Raw genomic sequence first — 23,142 nt, 5'->3', positions numbered from 1 at the left:
TAAACATACCATCACAATGGTAATTAGTAAATGATACGAGAAAGAAACATTGGGAAAAAGTATGTGAAGTACAAATGTACTTTGAGATATTTGCAGCAGTTGATGCGTCAACTTCTTTGCCTTTCCTCTTTATATTTTCTTTTCTCTCTTTGGATTCCTCAAGCATTTCCTTGAAGTGTCCTCATGGCTTCTAAAGCTTGCATCTCATCTTAATTAGTGCACACCTTAGATAAGTTTGTACCTTTGTGTGCCTCAAAAGTATTTTTCCCAGCTTGTACTTTTTTTGTCCTTCCTAGCATTTTCACATATCTAGGCGTGGAGGTTCATGCACTATAAGATATAGGTCATCTTGATGTATCCTCCACTCGCAACATGCAATATGCATAAGTCTTATTCTACTATTACAAGTCGTAGGCAATGTATTCTTCAACATATTTAGATACTAAAAAGAAAGAGCAAAATTGCAAGACAACAAGGGATTTCATAAGGTTCCCAAGACTTACACGGGCATATTCTTCAATCTACAATGACCTTGTACCATTTATTTATCTTCATCTTTCACCTTGAAACCATCATGGAAAACATGATGCTAGAGCCCGGAGGCCACATATCCATACCTTTCAAGCTTGCACTTATCTTTATTCACTACTGGAAAATTGAGCATTGGTCCTAGCCTTTAGTACCGGTTGGTTTTTGACCCGGTATTAATGTGAGCATTAGTACCGGATCTAACGGCTAGTTCTCCAGGAGCCCCCCTGACTCCCTTTAGTACCGGTTGGGAGCTCCAACCGATACTAAAGGTCACCTATTAGTAACGGGTGGGTACTAACCCGCAGTCCCAGCACCCACCCCCGCACGCCTCCTTATCCGCTCTCCCCTCCCCCCACGCACTGTCCCACTCTCTCCCTCTCCCGCCACCCCCCCCCCCAATTTCTACTCATGAGCCAGCTGTGTTGCCCATCCCCTTCCCCCTCTGGTCGCCCCTTACTGGCAATGAGGAGCGGCAGCGGGGCAAGGCTCAGGGCAGTGCTTGGGCGGCGCGGTGAGGTGCGGTGTACGCGGATGTGCTCGGGGAAGCAGCGGCAAGCCGGGGAAGCGGCGACGTGCAGAGGTGTAGTGGTGCGCGTGGGAGTGGCGGCCAGCCGAAGGCGGCGGGGCGCAGGGTGCGGTGGCGGGCCGAACGCAGCGGCGCGCGGGGCACATGCATTTTCTTTTTTTCTGCTCTGGGGCTGACGGCGGCAGGGCCACCATGCCTCCCTCCCTCTCCTGCACCTCTCCTCCCCTCCCTTCCCTCCTACTGCGCCCAGGCCTGGCGCTCCAAGCTCCGGCGGCGGTCGGATCCGGTGGGGTAGCATGGTGGCAGCAGCGGCGGGGTGCGGCCGGCCAAATCCGATGGGGCCGTGGATCTCGGCGGCCAGATCTGCGTGAGGTGTGACCGGCGGAATGCGGGTCGCGGGGGAGGGGCAGCCAGCGCTGACAAGGGGCGGTGGCGGGGCAACCAGGCGCGGCCGGCGGGATGCGGGGCCAGGCGGCCGGCAAGATTTCTTTTTTATTTTTTAATACCCCTTTAGTACCGGTTATTTGACCTAGTACTAAAACCCCCTTTAGTATCGAAGTAGCAATACCAGTTGCACAACCGATACTAAAGGGGGGGTTACGAACCGGTACGAAGGGCGCTTTCCCCAGCAGTGATTATCCCCAAAACTTTATAAGAACACGTAAACTTTTCTGTACCAACAAGTGGCATTTCACCCAATCAACTCGCTACCTATCTTCTATCATAGTAGAGTGCATCCTGAAAAGATAATAAAAAATTAAGTGCAAATGTACAAGTATGATTAACAATTAATTCTGTAATTATATGGGATAAATTAGTACCATAAACAATAACACAAGTGTTTCGTTATAAAAAATTTACATACTTAAATTTTTAATGTCCACATCTAGAACCTTAGAGAAAAGTTATCCATCCTCCAGCACCAAATTAATAGTATGAGGCTGCGCATGGATGCCAAGTAATGTGCGCATACCTATCAATGAGTTCTAAACATGTTTTGTTGTAGTTGCAACAATTATATACCACAATCCAAATAACAAATTAACTAGATCATAACCTCTTGATCAATCACATTTTTAATATATTATAAATATATTATGCATTTTAAACCAAACTAGTCTGCTAAACCAAGCATATCTGGAGTTGTAATTTTTTTGTTACCTAATTATTTTCTCTGTATTTAGTGTTAGTATCATGTAGGAATACAGTATCTCTAACGGGGTTAATTAAGGATTTGGGTCGCTATGTTGAACCAGTATGCAGTTGGTAATGGCAATGACGAAGATGATAACGTAGTGTTTGCGTTTGGTGACATCTTGATCTTTTCCATATGCGGAGTAGCATCTTTGTAGGCTCTATTCGGTGGCTCTTTAGGTGTTCATATCTTTTTTTATTTTCTTTTCGAGATTCCCCAAGATCACAATATATGTGCCAAATCTATAATAAAGAAAAATTATCTTTATATTTAGACTTCTGTATAACTTATCAAATGTATTTTTAGCACTTGGACTAGATGATGAAGTTCTAATCCCACAAAGATTTCCACTTGTCCTACCAAGAGGTTATGATCTAGCACATCGTATGTGTAATGATTGATCATACTATCACCATTCTTACGCATACCTACATGGAAGCATCGATGGCATGACTTTCATTTAGGAACACAAATTTAATGTGCTCCTATCGACTTTCATATCATGATTACACCTTACACATCCATATCCATATTTTGAAAACAAACTAATATATATTTTGTGTCCATTTATAAATTGGATGGATGCAAAAATATGGACATAGGCCAAATAGGGCAGACAACACACGATGCCTAATGATGCAAGCATAGGCACCTTTTTTTCTTAGTATAGGTATAGAGCACGTGACAAAGACGTGCATGGCAAGACGGGACCGTACAAGAGAACGATGATGACGGAAAATCCAATAAAAGGAATAAGTTAGGCGAGCTAGTAGTTTCTACTCTCATAAATATAAGTATCCTACCAACAAGGGCATTTTCGTTAATCCATGAATAGAATATAGGTATGTAGACACATGTATCCATACATCTCGGAAAAAAATTAATAGAACTTTCTTTTTACTCGCCACTTTAAGTAGAATAGAAATTCTGAATTATTATATTTGCCCTTTCCAATATACTAGAATAGAATACTAAAATAGTAATATTTTTGGCTCATTACTAGTTCTAAATTTATGTTAATTCCAAATATGCTTATTACTTTCCGATCTGGTGGGGGGAGTAAGTCAAAATAGCTTAGATAAGGTTTAGGGATAATCAGTCTTGAATTGATGACTTCCAGTATGAAAAAGAAAGAAATAATCCACAATTTATATCTTCATTTTGATCTTATTATTTAAGACTACTATAGATTCTATTAATACATATATAGATTGAAAGATTATATATATAAGGTAAGACATATTGAATAAAGATTATGTTAGTTTTTTAGGCCTAGTAGTGGCACCAAGCATTGTGTAACACTACTGGAAAACGGAATGTTCCTGTGTGTGCCCAATTTCCCTTTGGGTTTTTTCAGGCACACACAGGGAAATTGTAATTTTCTTGTCGGCTTGTAAAGGACGCACAGGGAAATGACCTAACACACAGGGAAATTCGCCTTTTCTTGTCGGTTTTAAGAGAATGCACAGGGAAATAATAACGAAACCCAGTGGGAAAATACTCATTTCCCTATGGGTTACATAAAACGCACGGGGAAATCCACAAAACACACAGGAAAATTATTCATTTCCTACTGTCTTTGCATCGCATGAATTACTCATTTTCCTGTCGGTTTTGCCACCCACAGGGGAATTCGAGTTTGCAGTGGTGTAAGATCCAATTTAAGGTTATATTTTGTGCATGATTCTATTGGCAGAATTTTGTTTAACATCAAGATCAAGTACACCATATGTATACATGACTTTTACTTTTTTAATCATAGATATGAAAAAGAAACATCTATCTTTTACATTGTTTTCCCTAGTACTCTTTTAACTTGTTTGTTAAGTTGTCTTCGGTGATCATGTAGTGTATGCTGATCATGGTATATGTGTGTAATCTTCGGTATTCATATTTGTTTAAGATCTCTGTTCATACATCAAGATGCATGTGGTGACCTCATCAATTTTAAGATATGCTAGCTCAATCTTTTAGAGGTGCTTATTATATTTGTAGTGCATTTGCAAGCGAGCATGGAGAGTGTGGATGCGTGTATCTGAGTGTGTATTTGTACTGTATTTCATCAAAAACATATCCAGATTTGGTGACAACATTTTGTATAATGCATTTGATTTGTATGATTTTTATGTTTTGAGTTAGTGAAGGGTTTGACTTGCTCCGGTCACATATAGTTTTAATGAGAGTATGTTTTTCCCCTAATGAAGCGACCAGCCCAGGTTACAAAGACCGAAGCGACATGGTGAGGTAGTGCACAAAACTAGATGAACAGGAGCGGATCTAGCGGTGGGGTGCTCCCTTACCGCCACTCGGATAATGGAGCCCCTTTAAGCCCCTCCATAGTTTTTAGGAAGAAGGAAGGAGAAGAGAAGGGAGGGAAGGCCCCTCCTAAGCTCATAAGCCGCATCCGCCACTGTAGATGAACGTGGACAGAATTCTGTCCCTGTTCTTGCATCTTGTTTCTCTAACGCTGTGCTTACAAGCTGTATTTTGGGCAGTTGTAACCCACTCACAAGACATATAAAACTAGTGGTTGCAAAAGATATTACTCATTTATTCACCTGCTTGTCAAATAGTAAACAATGAATGGTACCTATTCTTGAGAAGACCAAAGAAAAATGTGATAATGTTGTGTATTTACTATACAAAAATTCTTTTCTTGTTTTGGTTAATATGCCACGGTTCCTGTTACCCGCCTTACTAGTTCCATGAACTCTTCCACGCCAGCTACCGGCATCAAGTTTCCGGAGGATGCAGAATTTGTCGAAGCAATCTGCAGAGATGAAGCATCAATCCCAGATTATCACTAATTTACAAGTACTATATAGTATATTATTGGTTGAATTTTGCAAGGCTATAACACCAGGCAACATTGGCCAAGTGTCTCACAAACTGCTGAATAAATATGTCAATGAATTTTAATAAATAAAGTAGCCATGGCATGCAGCTTGCAAATCTAATACTAATATACTAATTCTGAATTTATGATCACTCAAAACAACACCGGTCAAATGATTTAAAATTTGGAGGATGAGCCTCTGAGCTAGGCGCTAGACAACAGTGAGCAGCTGGCGCCATGGACTCGCTCTCGATCACGTACTCAAGAAGCAATGAACGTTTGTTCCTATATAAGCAAACGGAAATCTTGCCGAAATGGCCAAAGGGGAGAGGCATCACCGGCAAGCCGAGTCCGAGCACAAAGATGGCGAGCAGCAACGTGAAGGTGAAGGCCGGGACGCGGCCGCCGTGGGTGGGGCTTGCGGCGGCGGTGTGGGTTCAGATGGCGGCGGGCAACGCGTACACGTTCCCGCTCTACTCGCCGGCACTCAAGTCGGTGCTCGGCTACGACCAGCGGCAGCTCGCCATGCTGGGCGTCGCCAACGACGTCGGCGAGAACTTCGGCGTCGTCGCCGGCGTGCTCTGCAACAGCTTCCCGCCCTGGCTCGTGCTGCTCGTTGGCGCCGCCTTCTGCTTCCTCGGCTTCGGCACGCTCTGGCTCGCCGTCAGCGGGACCGTGATTGGCATGCCGTACTGGCTGGTAACAACCGAGCATGCATTCTCCTCATTTTGGCCCATTGTCTTGATCGATGATCTTCTTCTTCAGTTCTTGTGTGGTTGTGTTCTGCTGCTCATGCTAGATCATGAACAATAATGGCAGCTATGGATCGCTCTGGCGATCGGGACCAACAGCAACGCGTGGTTCGTGACGGCCGTGCTGGTGACCAACATGCGCAACTTCCCGCTCCGCCGCGGCGTCGTCGCCGGCCTCCTCAAGGGCTACGTCGGCCTCAGCGCGGCGCTTTTCACCCAGGTGTTCTCCGGCCTGCTCCACCGCTCGCCGACGGCGCTCCTCCTCCTCCTCGCTGTCGGCATCCCCATCGTGTGCCTCTCCACCATGTACTACGTCAGGCCGTGCAAGCCGGCGATCGGCGCCGGCGGCGAGGAGGAGGACGCCATGCAGGACGGCCACTTCGCCTTCGCGCAAGCCGCCAGCGTCCTCCTCGGCGCGTACCTAGTCGGCACGACGGTCCTCGGCAGCGCCGTCAAGCTCTCCGACGCAGCCAGCTACGCGCTCTTCGGCGTCACTGTGCTCCTGCTCCTGGCGCCCCTTGCCATTCCGGTGAAGATGACGCTGTTCAGGAAAAAGAAGCCAACTCTAGTAGAGCCGCCGGCGTCGGCCGAGGAGGAGCCATTGCTGATCCCATCGGACCTACCGCCGGCCGACGAGGACTCCGAGAAGGTGGACGTGCTGCTGGCCGAAGGCGAGGGTGCCGTGGTGAAGAGGAAGAGGCGGCCGAGGAGGGGAGAAGACTTCAAGTTCACCGAGGCCCTCGTCAAGGCCGACTTCTGGCTGCTCTGGTTCGGCTACTTCATCGGCGTCGGCACCGGGGTCACCGTGCTCAACAACTTGGCCCAAATCGGCGCCGCCGCGGGCATCGCCGACACGACAATCCTGCTGTCCCTGTTCGGCCTCGGCAACTTCCTCGGCCGGCTCGGCGGCGGCGCGATCTCCGAGAAGTTCGTCCGGTCAGTGCTGCTGCTTCCCCGGCCCATCTGGATGTCGCTGACGCAGACCGTCCTGGCCGTCGCCTACCTCTGCCTGGCGTACGCCCTCACCCCCGGCGTCGTCTACGCCTGCGCCGCCGTCGTCGGCCTCTGCTACGGCGTGCAGTTTGCCGTGATGATCCCGACGGTGTCGGAGCTGTTCGGGCTCAAGAACTTCGGCCTCTTCTACAACCTCATGGCCGTGGCTAACCCGCTGGGCGCTGTGCTCTTCTCCGAGGAGCTCGCCGGGCGGCTCTACGACGGCGAGGCCGCGAGGCAGAGGCACAGCGGCGGGCACCCGCACGCGTGCATTGGCCCGGAGTGCTTCAGGGTCGCGTTCGTCGTGCTGGCCGGGTGCTGTGCGCTGGGGACGGCGGTGAGCTTGGTGCTGGCGGCGAGGATACGACCGGTGTTCCGGGCGCTGTACGCCGGCGGGTCGTTCAGGCTGCCGAACAGCAACCAGCAGCACTGAGACACATTTTGAAGCGCAATATTGGTTAAACATGAGGAGTTGTACATGTTTGTCAAGTTTTGGAGATTTGGTTTTTTTTAAACTTTGTGATGATTTCGGAATTGGTTCTTCGATTAAAGCTTAAGGTGAGGTGTGCACGTGTGTGTGCTCACCTGGACAGTACATATGATTTTTCATTTGATTATGTTTTTAGAGGAAAAGATAAAAAAGTATTGATATGACTTTGAATAATTTATATTTATTTCTGATTATTTATTTATGCATGGATTTTGGTAATGCAAGGAAATGTGAGAGCTATTTAAGAATCAAGAACTGATAAAATAAAGGGACCATATCTACTCGGAGAACTTGGAATGATCACTTTAAGTTCGAAAAATGGAAATATCTACACCGTTGACTGTTATGGTCATCAAATGATCCAATTTTAAACAAAGAATCCATACTAAATACAATCATTAAATAGATAAAAATCTATATTTCCACACAAATATTGAAGCAAAAAGATAAATTTCATAATAAAAGAATATGAAATGTTTTTTTACTTATTGAATTTTGGTGTTAAAAGTAGGAAAAAGTACTTATCAAGTATATGGAAAAATTGTTTTTAGAAGAAACTAAGAAAAATTTATATATGAATCTAATACATACGGCAAAAGAAATATGTTACAATCAAAATTAAAACGAATTCCTATTTTGATGTCCTGAAGTAAGAGAAATGAGTTCTTGGAACAAACCGGTCTAGTATGAAACCATTTTCTCCAGCATTTCTTTTTTTATATATGGAGTAGGTTTTTGCAACTCACACAGTACAGACACATATGCTCACAAAAACGTCATTCCGTATTTCTTTTGCACTACTCAAGGCGTGCTAGAATTTGCAAAATCCTGGCAAGTTGCTTGAAAATCAAGTGATACCCACGTGGTTTATTATGACAAAGTTACTTTAATCTTCCCAAACTTACTTGGGCCGGGCCAAGAGCAAGAGCACCCAAGTCGACAATGGGCCCCCAGCAGCGGGTGGGTCCGCTGGAGGCCCATTCCAGCCAGCGACGCTTTCCCGTCCACCGTCGTCCCATTCCCATTTCCCCCACTCGCTTATCACCTCCCGAAACCACTCATCGCCGACCCCCCCCCCCCCCCCCCCCCCCCCCCCCCCCCCCCCCCCCTCCGGCGCGCCTCCATGGCCACTGCCACGGCGACCCCGCCGCAATGCTGGCGAGGGCTCCCGGCCCCCGCGCGGACACCTCCACCTCTCTGCTCTCCCCTCTGGCGGCGCCCCCTCGCCGCTCCCTTCCATCCCCCGAGGTGCCGCACCGCCATTACTACAGTCAGACGACGGCGAGCCGCCCTGGCTTGCTCCCCTAGGTACCAAATCAACGGAATATAAGCATATCTCCTGGTTGTGAGCGGCGCGCAGCCACGATTGTCGCGTCGTCCTTTTGGATTTTGATTGGGTTCCTCCTTTGCGCTTTGCTCGTGCAGGTGCACGCTGGAGACGGCTGGCCCTGCTGGCTTCGACCCTCTGGGGCTGTACAAGGAGAGGACATCGGGGTCTGCTTCCTCTTCGCGGTCGCCCCTGTCGACCTTCTTTGGTATCCTGGCGCCGGTTTTTGGGAGCTCAAACGGTGGTGGGGCCAGGAGGGAGAACCGAGGAGCCGCAGGTTGCCAATTCAGAGCTATCACTTTCACTTTTTTCAGAAATACTGCTTAGGAATAAGTTGCATTGTTCATGTGGATCATGCAATAATGCTATGCTACCGCAAACGCTGATTAGGTTAGCGGTTAGCACAATCCTTCGTTACTTCGTTAGCTTATACTAGTAAAATTTGAAGTGGATATTCTTGAAACAAAACAATCGGTAATGTTCTACTTGTGTCAAAGTGTGAAAAATTATGTAATTTAATTAGTGTTGTGAAGAGATGAGGGGCAAAACTACTTCCATGTTAGTTGAAGGAATAGTGTGGTTTAGAGCAAATCTGATCTGTTTAGTCTTGACAAGCCCAAATAAAACCAACAACCATGAAAACGAAAGTAGAACCCATATTCCATCACCGTTTTGAAAATTGGATCTGGTTTATGAGAATTTTGTAGAAATTATGAGCATTCTTTTGCCCAATTAATTATTTGTGCCTCATATGATGTCTAGGTTTTCCAACTGTTGTAAAATTTTACTTCCCCTAGCATCTAGGCACTGCCTCTTTGACTGCTATTTTTTTAAAGATTTAACAGCTAGGATCCATTCTGGTCAATGGTCATGGATTTTCTGGAATCCACTTTCTTTAACCAATCAGGCTTTGCTGTTTAAAATGTGTGTTAATCCAAGTAACCTTTTGAGCAGCTGCTATTGAGGATAGCTCCATTGACATTGATGACTTCTTCAAGGGCCCTCTACCTGGGAAGTTCCTGAAGCTCCTTGGTTTTTTGGCCTTATCTCGGCTTGGTGTGTATATACCCTTGGGTGGGGTGAACAGAGAAGCTTTTGCTGGGAATCTTGACCAGAACAGCCTGCTGGGCACTTTAGATTCTTTCTCCGGTGGTGGTATCGGTCGTCTTGGAATATGCTCCCTTGGCATTGTGCCATTTATTAATGCACAGATTGTGTTTCAACTGCTTGCACAACTTTACCCAAAATTGCAAGACCTTCAGCGGAAAGAAGGGGAAGCAGGAAGAAAGAAGGTTCTTCAATATACAAGATATGCCTCTGTTGGTTTTGCAATTGTCCAGGTTAGATTCCTCCAAATACCTGAGCAGTGGAATTTTATGCTCATGTGACTTTATAGTGAAATTTTTGTAGGTTTCTATGCTATGGTATTGGTTTAGCTATGAAAATTCCACGAGCTCTTCTTTTTTTTTGTCTTTTTACAAAAAAACATGTGAGATGACTCAAACATGTGATTAATTTCAAGAGAGCACTACAGGACACTTCAGTTGCCTTGTAGTTAGCTTGGTACCATTTACCAGAACTCTTCTGTCTCAACCTCCATAATCATGCGTTTTTACATGCAAAATTAAAGTGACACTTCTACCAGGGAAGGTTCCCATAGTTGACTTGTATTAAACATGTCATGCAACTTAACCAAAAATATTGCTATACCAATAGAATGTTGGATGCCTAGACTGTTCTCAATTTTAAAAGAAGTTACGACTATATACGACTGTGACATGCCTCCTGAAGGGCAAAGAACTAATGAGCTTAACATAGAAGAAAGAGGCTCGAACTTGTTTAGAGATGCTAACATCAACAACAACAGAGCCTTTTAGGCCCGATCAAGTTGGGGTAGGCTAGAGTTGAAACCCAACATGATGCTAACATGTATTTGGCAAATTACCTGTAGTTTTTGACGCAAAACTGTGGGGGAGTGCCCCACTTTGCAGATATAGAAACAAACAAACAAGGATTAGGTATATACAAGGAAAGGGGAAAAACAAAGAGAAAACAGGTCGGTCTAAACTCTATAGGATATGATCTATCATTGATAAATGCTAAGTTTGAGATATTCTAGTACTCGTGAATATGCTAAAGAACTTGCTCTTTGATCCTCAATGTCTACAGCTGTTTAAAAATTTTTACCACTACACAATTTTCCAAGTTTCCATGCACCGATCTAAAGAAAGTTTACTGGAAGTTCATTTTTTCCATTTCCATATTACCTATATTACTGAAGTACCATTAAAAAAAGAAACAAAATTCTAGCATAATCAATTAACTTTAAGCTTGCCCTCTCATTAATTCTTTTGCTACTCTTGTGTTTAAATTGTATTGTAGTAAGAGCCTGTTTGGATGTGCTATTGCTAAAGTTTAGCAAGTGTTAAAGTTTTTTTCCAAAAAAAAGCAAGTGCTAAAGTTTAGCCTATCTAAAGTTTAGCACTTCCATCCATTAGCACTCCCGTTTGGAGACATGGCTAATGGATAGAGCTAAAGTCCATGAAATGTCACTTTTGCCCTTTATCTCCTCACCTCCTCCCTTTCTCTCCCCCACTTTTTGTCTTTTCACAAACCATTAGCTCCTCCCCACCAGCTAATGCTTTTGCACCTTTTAGGGGGTGGGCTAAAGTTTAGCCCTCCCATTAGCCCTCCCGTTTGGATGGGCTAATGCATAAAGGTAATAAACTTTAGCACTTTTGTTAGGCAATAGAATATGCCGCAGCCCCTTACCATATGCTGCGGCATTTGTAGCCATAATTAGTAGATGTAAATCAAGGATTAGTTGCTATAATTAGCAGATGTCAATCAGGGATTAGTTACTATACTGAGTAGATGTAAATCAAGGGAATTACCCTTGCCTTGTAAAGCAAGGCCAGCCGGCCCTATATAACAGAAGGCGCCCCCTCCTATTGAGGTGTGGCCAATTGCCTCCCAATTCTATCTTTCTACATGGTATCAGCAGTCCGGGTCTCGATCTGATCTCCCGGCCCCTCTCCACCTTCTGCCCAGACCTCCTGCGCCCCCCCACACCCCCTCTGCCATGGCCACCACCGCAGCCATCTCCTCTGCCACCAGCGGCGTCCTAGGGGCCGACTCTGCCCCCGCCATCTGCCCCTTCGCCACCATCAACATCAAGCTCCACATCCCCATGACCCTTGAGTTGAAGCCCTCCAACTTCACCAAGTGGTCGACGGCGTTCCAGGCCACGTGTGGGAAATTCGGGCTGCTGCGTCATCTCGCCACCGCCTCCACCTCGCGCCCCACCGACGAGGCCTGGACGCAGGCTGACTTCTGCGTCCGCGGATGGATGTACAGCACCGTCTCCGACGCTGTCCTCAACCTCGCCATGACCGACAACACGCAGACGGCGAGCGCCCTTTGGACGGCCATCAGCGATGTATTCCAGGCGAACAAAGCTCCTCGCGCCATCTTCCTGAATCACGAATTCCACTCGATGACTCAGGGGGACCTGTCCATTGACGCCTACTGCATTCGCATGAAGGAGAAGGCCGACGAACTGCGCGACGTCGGGCAGCCCGTATCTGAGCCCAACCTCGTCCTCAATCTGCTACGCGGACTCAACGAGGTCTACTCCACCGTCGCCGACACCATCGCCTGAAAGCAGCCCCTCACCTTCGCCGACGCCCGGCACCAGCTCCTTCTCAAAGAACTGCGTCTGCACAACGAGGAGAAAGTGCGCTCCACCACCGCCCTCCTGGCTGCTGCCTCCTCTCCTGGTGGTAACCAGCAGCAGCAGCAGGGCAGCAGGCGGCCTAACACCAAGAAGGGCGGCTAGCAGCCCTTCCCAAACTCCTACGGCGGCTTCTCCAACACCTCCGGCAGCACCAGCACCAACAAACGCGTTCCCTGGGGCTTCAATCCCTGGACCGGCGAACGTGTGGCCCCTGGAGAGCGCGTCACCCCTCCTGGACAGCGCCGCCAAGGAGGCCTTGGCGCCCCTGGAGGTCCTGGTGCCCAGGCTGGGCGCAACCAGAGCATCCTCGGGCCTTCCCCGCAGGCCCACACCGCCTTCGCTCCGCTCCAGGCGTCCTCCGGCGGCTCCAACACCTCCACCAGCACCTGGGATGCAGCCGGCCTCATTGCTGCTCTGCAGAACATGCAACTGCAGGGCAACTCGCCCTGGGTCGTTGACTCCGGCGCCTCCACGCACATGACGTCCTCGGATGGTATGCTTACCCAACGCCTCCCCCCCTCCATCTCCTCAATAACAGTAGGTAATGGCACTACCATTCCTGTTACGTCTAGAGGTCATTCTGTCCTTCCTACACCTACAACAAATTTCGCTCTTAACAATATTCTTGTCGCACCATCCATAGTCCGCAACCTGTTATCTGTCCGTCAGTTCACTCGCGACAATAGTTGTTCCTTTGAATTTGACGCACATGGTTTTTCTGTTAAGGATCTCAGGACGGGACGCGTGATTCTCCGCTGTAACAGCGACGGGGACCTATACACCATGCCTGCCGGCACACCTGTCGCCCCATCTCATGCTTTCTTGGCTGCTTCATCGACACTGTGGCATCAACGTCTCGGCCATCCAGCCCCTGCTGCATTAGAACGTCTTAATAAAATTCATGCTGTTTCCTGTAATAAAGTGGACCGCTCCCTATGGCACTCATGTCAGTTAGGCAAGCATACGCGTCTACCCTTCAGTTCCTCGCATTCCATAACTCATGCACCCTTTGAACTTGTTCACTGTGATGTATGGACTTCCCCCATCAACAGTCTGTCTGGTTTTTCATATTACTTGGTATGTTTGGATGATTATAGTCACTACTGTTGGGTTTTTCCACTCCGGAAAAAATCTGAGGTCCACCAACACATAGTCGAGCTTGCTGCGCTTGCCAAAACACAATTCAGTCTTCCCCTAAAATGTGTTCAGGCCGATAACGGCACTGAATTCATCAACACCGCCACCACCAAATTCCTCGCTGCTCACGGCACTCACCTCCGCCTCTCCTGCCCCTACACATCACCCCAAAATGGCAAAGCCGAACGCATCATCCGCACACTCAACAATTCCATTCGTACTATGCTCCTTCATGCCTCCCTGCCGCCCCCATATTGGGCTGAGGGGCTCCTAACAGCCTGCTACCTCCATAATAGGCGCCCATCCTCCTCCATTAAGCATGAAATTCCCTACACTCGACTGCATAACCAGCCACCAACCTATAGTCATCTGCGTGTTTTTGGGTGCATCTGTTACCCCAACATGCAAGCAACCTCCAAACATAAGCTCGCCCCTCGCTCCACGGCATGCGTCTTCCTCGGATATCCCCCCTCGCACAAAGGTTACCGCTGTCTCGACCTATCGACCCGTCACATCATCATCTCTCGCCATGTCATATTTGACGAAACCACTTTTCCCTTTACAGCCACCTTAGACACCTCCTTCCCCGCTTCCCTCAACTTCCTCGACGACGATATGGTTTCGGTGCCTTGCCCTACTGTTGTTGCAGGTGGGACTCTCTCCTCGACGCCTGTGGAGCAGCCGCCCTCAGACGTTGCGGCATCGCCTTCTTCGCCACCGGGCGGGCGTGGTCACGTGCCCCTGCCTGGACCCAGCGTGGTTCCCTTCCCACGGGTCTACGTCCGCCGCTCCCGTACGACGACTACGTCCGAGCCGGCCGCTACCCCAGCAGCCCCTGCGGCTCCTGCCGCCCCGGCACCACCTACGGCGCCCTTACCAGCACCGGCGGCATCTCCTGCTCCGCCGCCGCCGCCGCGTGTCACCCGCACCATGACGGGTGCCATCCCTCGCGTCAGCTATGAAGGGCTGGCGGCCACGACGTCATCCTCTCCATCGCCGATTCCGACGAACTACCGCAGCGCGCTGGCCGACGCCAACTGGCGTGCCGCGATGATGGATGAGTACCAGGCCCTCGTCGACAACAACACCTGGCAGCTCGTTCCGCGGCCCCCCGACGCCAACGTCGTGACGGGGAAGTGGATCTTCCGGCACAAGTTCCATGCCGATGGGTCCCTCGCCCGCCACAAGGCTCGCTGGGTTGTCCGAGGCTTCTCCCAGCGTGAGGGTGTCGATTACGACGAGACCTTCAGCCCGGTTGTCAAACCGGCCACCATTCGGTCTGTACTCAGCATCGCCGCGTCCCGCGCCTGGCCAATTCATCAGCTGGACGTGAAGAACGCTTTTCTTCACGGCCACCTCGAGGAGACCGTCTACTGCCAACAGCCTCCAGGATTTGTCGACCCTGGCGCCCCAGACTACGTCTGCCGTCTGCAGAAGTCCTTGTATGGACTGAAGCAGGCTCCGCGGGCCTGGTACCAGCTTTTCGCCACCTTCATCCGGCAGCTCGGCTTCGTCACCTCCGCCTCCGACACGTCCCTTTTCATTCTACGAGAGGGGACGAGCCTCTCCTACCTACTACTGTACGTCGACGACATCGTTCTCACCGCCTCGTCCTCGGCTCTTCTTCAGCGCATTATGGCTCGGCTGAGCTCCGAGTTCGCCATGACGGATCTTGGCGCCCTCCACCACTTCCTCGGCATCACTGTCACACGCTCCTCCGATGGCCTCTTCCTCTCCCAGCGCCAGTACGCTGTCGAGCTTCTTCAGCGCGCGGGCATGGCTGAGTGTCATCCGACCACGACACCTGTTGACACTCACGCCAAGCTATCCGCGGCCGATGGGGATCTACTGTCAGAGAAGGACGCATCTGAGTACAGGAGCTTGGCGGGGGCTCTCCAGTACCTAACCCTGACTCGTCCTGATCTGGCATATGCTGTTCAACAGGTGTGCCTCTTCATGCACGCCCCGCGCGAGCCTCACCGTGCGCTCATCAAGCGCATCCTACGCTTCGTACAGGGGACTCTCTCCTCGGGTCTTCACATTGGCACCGGGTCTGTCGACAAGCTGACTGCCTACTCTGACGCTGACTGGGCAGGCTGTCCAGACTCTCGACGATCCACCTCCGGCTTCTGCGTCTATCTCGGCGACAATCTGGTTTCTTGGTCCTCCAAGCGCCAGACCACGGTGTCCCGCTCTAGCGCCGAGGCAGAGTATCGGGCCGTGGCTCACGTTGTGGCTGAGTGCTGCTGGCTTCGACAGTTACTCCAGGAGCTCCACATCCGGCTGCCCTCCGCCACCGTTGTCTTCCGCGACAACGTCAGCGCCGTCTACATGACAGCCAACCCCGTCCACCACAAGCGAACGAAGCACATTGAGATCGACATTCACTTCGTCCGCGAAAAGGTGGCCCTCGGTGAGATTCGGGTTCTCCATGTGCCCTCCTCTCACCAGTTCGCCGACATCATGACTAAAGGGCTTCCGACAGCACTCTTTCGAGAATTTCGATCCAGTCTTTGCGTCCGGGAGCCTCCCGCTGCAACTGCGGGCGGGTGTTAGGCAATAGAATATGCCGCAGCCCCTTACCATATGCTGCGGCATTTGTAGCCATAATTAGTAGATGTAAATCAAGGATTAGTTGCTATAATTAGCAGATGTCAATCAGGGATTAGTTACTATACTGAGTAGATGTAAATCAAGGGAATTACCCTTGCCTTGTAAAGCAAGGCCAGCCGGCCCTATATAACAGAAGGCGCCCCCTCCTATTGAGGTGTGGCCAATTGCCTCCCAATTCTATCTTTCTACAACTTTCACCCATTAGCCATGGGATCCAAAGAGGCTCTGAATTCGAGTGTTTGTGCTGTGATGAAGCTGCAGCTTTTCTGGTGTTTTTCTCCTTTATTTATAGCCAATGATTACAACTGGACGAGGCATAAGAGACCGGTAAACATGGCCCTAGTGGCGCCAAAAACTCAGGCATGATCATCGAGATGCATGCTTTGCTAACTGCCTAACTACTTTGATTGAAAACCCTGAAGAATAGCTCAAAAACCGACTGGCCGACTCTTAACTGAAGGTAAAAGACTCTGAACTAAGTGACCTTGCACCAGGATTACACTAACATGCTTGGTGTTTTATAATGTGACCATTTATTATGTTATCATTTTACCTTGAATGCAATTTCATCATGTTATTTTTTTTATTGTGATGCTGTCAGAATTAAATATCCATATTTATTTCTAGGCTATTGGACAAGTTCTTTATCTCCGTCCTTATGTGAATGACTTCAGCACAGAATGGGTTCTAACATCGGTGACATTATTGACACTTGGATCAGTCTTTACTACATTCATTGGTGAAAGAATATCTGATTTGAAACTTGGAAATGGAACATCTCTTCTTATATTTACAAGTATAATATCATATTTGCCGGCATCATTTGGGAGGACAGTGTCACAAGCATTTCAAGATGGGAACTATGTTGGACTTCTCACAATCATATTGTCATTCTTTTTATTAGTGCTTGGGATTGTCTATGTTCAAGTAAGCGATTTTTCATTATTCAAGATATATTTACATTTTTTTTCAATTTTATAACTGCCTAATTCAGATCATTTGGATGATTTCAGGAAGCTGAACGCAAAATACCCCTCAACTATGCTTCTCGATACAGCAGTCGAACTGGGGGGCTTCAACGATCTGCATATCTACCATTTAAGGTTTGACACTTCATATAATTTTATTTGAGTTGTGAATTTTGCATGTGGGCAAAGTGAGTTTTGATTTGACATTATGGTAGTGATGTCAAATATTAGTCTTTCTGAACTATTCAGTGTGATTATGCTTGTGATATGGTGTAAATTTGTGTACATCATATGGTCTGAAAGTTTTGTTTGGAAATCTTTGTGTTATTTGCAAACATGCTGTAGTCTTCTGCAGAGCTTCTAAACCTTCGGCTCACTGTCTTGCATATCAATACTTAGTGTTTATATTTAATTGTATAATGTTTTCCATAATTAATTGTACTGAACTGTGTGGGGGCTATATGATCTGTGGGGATGAACAAACAATCTAGATTACCTTTAGATTTCGCCATATGAAATATGACTACATTAATTCTTCCTAATGTTCTTCTATCCTAACAGAGTTTAAACCTGGTAGGCTCATAACTCAATGAAGCCCCCCCCCCCCCCCCCCCCCACAAAAAAAAAGTTCCTACCCTTTTAAACTCATAATTGTCCTGATTTTAAACTCTTTTCTGTTGAACCTTGCAAACTACCAAAGGATGTAGTAATTACTTCAGTACCATTATGAGCAGGTCAACAGTTCTGGTGTCATGCCTATCATTTTTTCTACATCTTCCCTGGCTTTGCCTGGTACTTTGGCACGGTTCACTGGCTTGGAGTTTCTTAAGAAGGCTGCTGTAGCCCTTATTCCAGGAGGTAAATTGCCTAGATATCTAGTTCATTGAAAGTTCTGCATTTTTAGGATAATGCTGAGCTCTTGAATTGCTGGTTCACAAGTTAATCCTATTGTTAATTTTCTGCTGTAGGTTCTCTGTATCTTCCAACTAATGTATTACTTATAGCCTTCTTTAATTACTATTACACATTTCTCCAATTGGACCCCGATGATCTTAGTGAGCAATTGAAGCGGCAAGGTGCTTCTATACCTCTTGTGAGACCAGGAAAAAGTACAGCTGCTTATATTAAAACAGTGAGTTCTTACACTAATATTAGACTACATGCTTTTCTTAACTTATGATGCACATATTCCAACTCTTTATCTAATTCTTGTAATGTGGAATCTATGCATATACAACTTCAAATTGGATGTGTTACCCTAAAGGCTTGAACAAATAAACTCTTGGGCTAACAGAATCCTACCTAGTGGGTAGGGCTGGGGAATTGGTGTATTAGGTTTACCGGTTTGGTGTCTCAGTTTCATCGAACTCATGTGTGCCTTTACCAGTAGAAAATTAATCGAGCATTGAAAGTCCGAAACTGAAATAATTGGAACAGAATAAGATTACAAGCAAAATCGCCATCAGAACATCTCACAAGCCAACAAGTTTGCGATTCCAGCAACAAGCGAGGGCGCAAGGAAGCAAAAGGGGGTCACTGTCTCATCGCCTGGCCAAAGGTGTGTCGTTCTCGGGAACTAGGAGGTTTGGGAATTTCAGATCTAAAATCACTAGGTTATGCTCTGAGGGTCCGATGGCCATGGTTAAAAAAGTCAGAACTCAACAAACCTTGGGCAAGTCTGCCATTGCAGGTCAGTAAAGAGGTTGAGGGCCTCCTTGCCTTAGCTGTTACCACAGAAGTTGGTAATGGGGCTAATACTCTGTTTTGGAGAGACAGATGGCTGGCCGGCAGAAGCATTGAAGAGCTTGCTCCATGTATATATGATTTAGTTCCCAAACGAAGAGCAAGTAGACGCACTGTCCTGGAAGCCCTATCTAATCAGAAGTGGTTGGAAGATATACAGGGAGACCTTTGTGTTGAAGCTTTAATGGAGTACCTTGCCCTGTGGGATATTCTTGAGGAGGTTGAGCTACAGCAAGACATGCCTGATAAGCACATCTGGAGGTTGTCTTCTTCGGGAGGATACATAGCAAGTTCAGCTTATGATGCTTTATTCCAGGGAGCAATTCTCTTTAATCCATATGAACGCATTTGGACATCTTGGGCTCCTCCCAAGTGTCGTTTCTTCATGTGGCTAGTGGCTCATAGGCACTACTGGACTGCGGATCGGCTGGCCAAACGTGGTCCCCCTCACCCAGAACATTGCCCCCTCTGTGATCAAGGAGAGGAAGGTATCCAACACCTCCTGGTGGGCTGTGTTTTTGCTAGGCAGTTCTGGTTTCAGTTACTGCAGCAGGTTGGTCTTGCTACCCTGGCCCCTCAGCCTACTGATATCTCTTTTGAGGATTGGTGGGAAAAGGTCGAGTTGATGGTTGGTGGGGATATGAGGGCAGGCCTTAACTCCCTTATCATCCTGAGGGGGTGGACCATTTGGAGGCTCCGCAATGATTGTGTTTTCAATGGCGCTTCTCCTAGTGTTGCTACTGCTCTGATTTTGGCAAAGGATGAAGCCCAGCTGTGGAGTATGGCAGGAGCTAAGGGCCTTTCTTGTTGGCAATGGCCAAGGTGAGTTCCCTGAACTCGCAGCCTCACTCACACACACAAGCTGAAGGTAGAAGGAGATAGAGAACAGAGCACACACACACACACACTCAGTTTCAATTTTTGGTGCTGCTGAACTGATTTGAGCTGCAGCTGCTCATCTACTCTTTATAGAGCACAAAGTCAAACTAGAGTACACAATGGTATGAGTGAAACTACCAACTAGTAGTACTATACATGACAGGGCATACTGCCCTTCTACTCATGGCACTGCTGCCATATACGGCTGGCAGTGCCACTATTGGCCAAGGAGCTTACCTGCTCCATTGACTTTCAGCAAAAGGAAGAGTGAAACAAGAGCTAAGCAATTATCGAACATTTCTCAGTTCACTGCCAGGTGAGTGGGTTAATCCCAGGTTATTCTGTGGTCAGGTCCTTCCTTTCCCTTTCAGGCAATCAGGTTCTTTGGTCTGTAAGAGTGTTGGTGTGTGTGTGCGGGTGTGTTGGCGTGTGTGTGTGTGCTCTGTGGGTGTTTGTGTGAGTCTATGTATGACTCTTCTTCTTCTATTAATACAATGATACGCAGTTTTCCTGCATGTTCGAGAAAAAAAAAACTTCAACAAAATCACCTACAAACTTATGGTTTGCAAGCCAACAACAATTTCACAGCTCACAACATCGGAGAGATTGACATGTTGTTGTACCCCCCATCTGCTCGCTGCTGCTGCACCCGCTTGCCATGGTCTCCTCTTGCTCACCATGCACTGGTTGTGCCTCACCCTATTGTATGTCGCCCACACCCTGCTGGTCATGTGCTATTGCAGCTCATCAGCCTCAGCTCACTGCATCCTGCTCTGTGCGCGCTGCACGCTGCTGCCGCAGATGCATGAGTGTCAGTGCTTGGAATATAACTGGATCAGGTTTGGAGGAGAGGGCATGTGCTGTAAGGGAGATAAGGTCACCTCAATTGCTGTGAGGGCATCATGTGGCCGATGTGGGCTGAGTGGCATGGTCGGAGTCTGGCATGTGAGAGGGTGATGGGCTGAGGCCATGGAAGTTCGGGGGCATCAGTATTTCAGTGTTTGTGGTTTGGGAACTGGAAGAAGAGCTGAAAACCGAACAGCACAAAAAAAGGGAGTTAAACTGAGAATCAAACACCTAAAACCCAACAATTTCGGTGGTTCAGCTCCGGTTCGGTTCTTTAGGTTCAGTGATTCTTTTGCTCATCCCTACTAGTGGGGACTGGGGAAGTTGGTGGTGGGGGTCTCAAGTCATTATAAAATTGATAGACAAGAAAAAAATTATTGTTTTGAGAAAGAAATTTATAGTTTATGCTTTTGTAAAATTTGAGTATCAGAACATGAAAATAGAAAAACTACCAAGAGACCTGGACTGGGTGCTGGCAATTAACAGATATGAAGATGGTACATCAAAATGGCATGTCCTCTAGCTCATGTATGGTGTTTGAAGGTTTTCATAAGGTTGCCTGATTTTTTGAAATTGCTGTGAGAATGGTGTTTTCTTAGAAAAAAAACAGTTACTATTTCTGTTAGATAGCTTTTCATATTTTATGCTGCATATGTTTTTGTACTTCATTAGACAATGTAGCAACAATGGCATATTGGCATACAACAGCTGGAAACTGGTTGCAGATGATATTTTTACTTATATATTTGGTTGCGATATTTTAACTATTGTGGAACTTGTCCACATGTTTAAAAGGCATTCATAATTAGAAAAAAAATGGCAGAAATTGCCCTACATCCTGTTAACTCAGTTCAATATTAGTCTGAATTTCCATCTAACTCTTATCTTATATTTTACTGAAATAGTTCTGTCATTGCAGGTTCTCAGTCGTATATCTGTCCTGGGATCTGCATTTCTTGCTGTGCTAGCTGCTGGACCTTCTGTGGTTGAACAAATAAGTCACTTGACGGCATTCCGGGGATTTGCTGGTACATCAGTGCTTATCCTTGTTGGGTGTGCAACTGACACAGCTCGGAAAGTTCAAGCAGAAATAATTTCCCAGAAATATAAGAATATCGAGTTCTATGATGTCAACCGTTTTGACCAATAGTTGATCTTACTGGTCATTCTTTTCAACCTGTACTTAACTTTTCGATTGTGTAATTGAATATGGGATCCTTAACTAAGCATTTTATTATTCTTCACTTTGATCTTGTTTAAATTCTACTCCCTCCATTCCAAATTATAAGTCATTCCAAGAATCTTGGAGAGTCAAAGCATCTCAAGTTTGACCAAAATTATAGAGAAAATTATAAAGATTTATGACATCAAATAGGTATACTATGAAAATATAATTGATGAAGAATCTAATGATACTTAGTTGACATCATAAATGTTATTATATTATCATATAAATTTGGTCAAACTTGAGATACTTTGACTCTCCAAGATTCTTGGAATGACTTATAATTTGGGATGGAGGGAGTACTGTGTATAATACTCAGACCTATATTTAAGATACAGAAAACATTCATCTGTATACTGGCATAGTAACATGTCAAAACACTCAAATCTTAAAACTATGGATCATTGTTTATTTTTCAAAATTCATGTTCATGATTGATGTTACATGAATTTTGCCTTTCTGAAAAGGAGTTTAAATTACAGTTCCCTTCCATATTTGTTGTGTACCTTTATTGGAGCAACTGAATGGTTTTGTTAGTGATAAAGAGTTCATAAGAAAAGATGAGATAGACAGTTAAAAAGGGATGGAGAGTTGAACACCACTGTTTCACTTTTGTACATATACCTTTTTTATTGGCAACTCCACTGTAGCTGGAATGCTTTGTGCATGTGCAACTCATTTTCTCATCTTATGTGGATACCTCTTCTCAATTTCTCTTTTTTAATCTTGTGGGTTTATTACTATGTGAGTAAGTGCTGCTTCTTTTATTCAAGATCTATGTTTGACTCATGCAAATAGATCAATATTTTTTCATTCATTTTGCACTTAGAGTTGGCATCACATTCGTGTTTGCAATATTCATGACACTTGACCATTGTCAAGCATTATGTTAACATCAGAAACAGTAGAATCAAAGAATGATTTACAGTTGAGAGGGTTATGAAAATTTAGGGTTTGATTAACTACTCTCCCACTCACACCATTGAACTTTATGGATGCAGTTGATTTACTATTCCGAGTCATCTCTGCATTGAAATCAGGTTTCTCTGGCTGCTCATTCTTTGTTTTTCTGAAGAATTTTAGAAAATTCGAGACACTAACCGTAGAACTGTTTCATGATCAATCCAGCTCAGTTTTCTTTTCTTTTTCAGTCTCCAGCCTAACCCGAACTTTGTTCTGGGTTTTCCAGACTGTATCAAGAAATGTATACAATTATATGTTCATATATCACATGCAAATCAATAGAAATACTGGAAATAGATTATCAAAATGGTAAAAATATTATTTTTCAGCATTTAACTATGCTTGTTTGGGCCTGATGACCTTTCTAGGTTTGTCTTTTCCA

At 46.4% G+C, this 23,142-nt stretch overlaps 2 protein-coding genes and 1 pseudogene across 2 annotated transcripts; all 3 read left to right on the top strand.

Annotated features, from left to right (window-relative positions):
• The first annotated feature begins 5,421 nt into the window (after nucleotides 1-5,421).
• Nucleotides 5,422-7,517, top strand: LOC117861459 (protein NUCLEAR FUSION DEFECTIVE 4). The gene is made up of 2 exons (XM_034745029.2): nucleotides 5,422-5,787; nucleotides 5,908-7,517. Exons 1-2 carry the CDS (start codon nucleotides 5,452-5,454, stop codon nucleotides 7,264-7,266), a joined length of 1,695 nt encoding a protein of 564 aa, XP_034600920.1. The 5' UTR covers nucleotides 5,422-5,451; the 3' UTR covers nucleotides 7,267-7,517.
• A 914-nt stretch (nucleotides 7,518-8,431) lies between these two features.
• Nucleotides 8,432-21,816, top strand: LOC117862273 (preprotein translocase subunit SECY, chloroplastic). The gene is made up of 8 exons (XM_034745807.2): nucleotides 8,432-8,631; nucleotides 8,749-8,927; nucleotides 9,605-9,990; nucleotides 16,764-17,063; nucleotides 17,150-17,239; nucleotides 17,839-17,962; nucleotides 18,073-18,236; nucleotides 21,492-21,816. Exons 1-8 carry the CDS (start codon nucleotides 8,447-8,449, stop codon nucleotides 21,720-21,722), a joined length of 1,659 nt encoding a protein of 552 aa, XP_034601698.1. The 5' UTR covers nucleotides 8,432-8,446; the 3' UTR covers nucleotides 21,723-21,816.
• LOC140223143 (uncharacterized) lies at nucleotides 9,997-13,459 on the top strand (annotated as a pseudogene).
• Nucleotides 21,817-23,142: the final 1,326 nt, after the last annotated feature.

The sequence above is a fragment of the Setaria viridis genome, chromosome 6 (genome assembly GCF_005286985.2).
Source record: "Setaria viridis chromosome 6, Setaria_viridis_v4.0, whole genome shotgun sequence".
Classification (NCBI taxonomy): Eukaryota; Viridiplantae; Streptophyta; class Magnoliopsida; order Poales; family Poaceae; genus Setaria; species Setaria viridis.
Note: the sequence above shows the minus strand (reverse complement) of the source record. Positions and strands in the feature narration are given on the sequence as shown.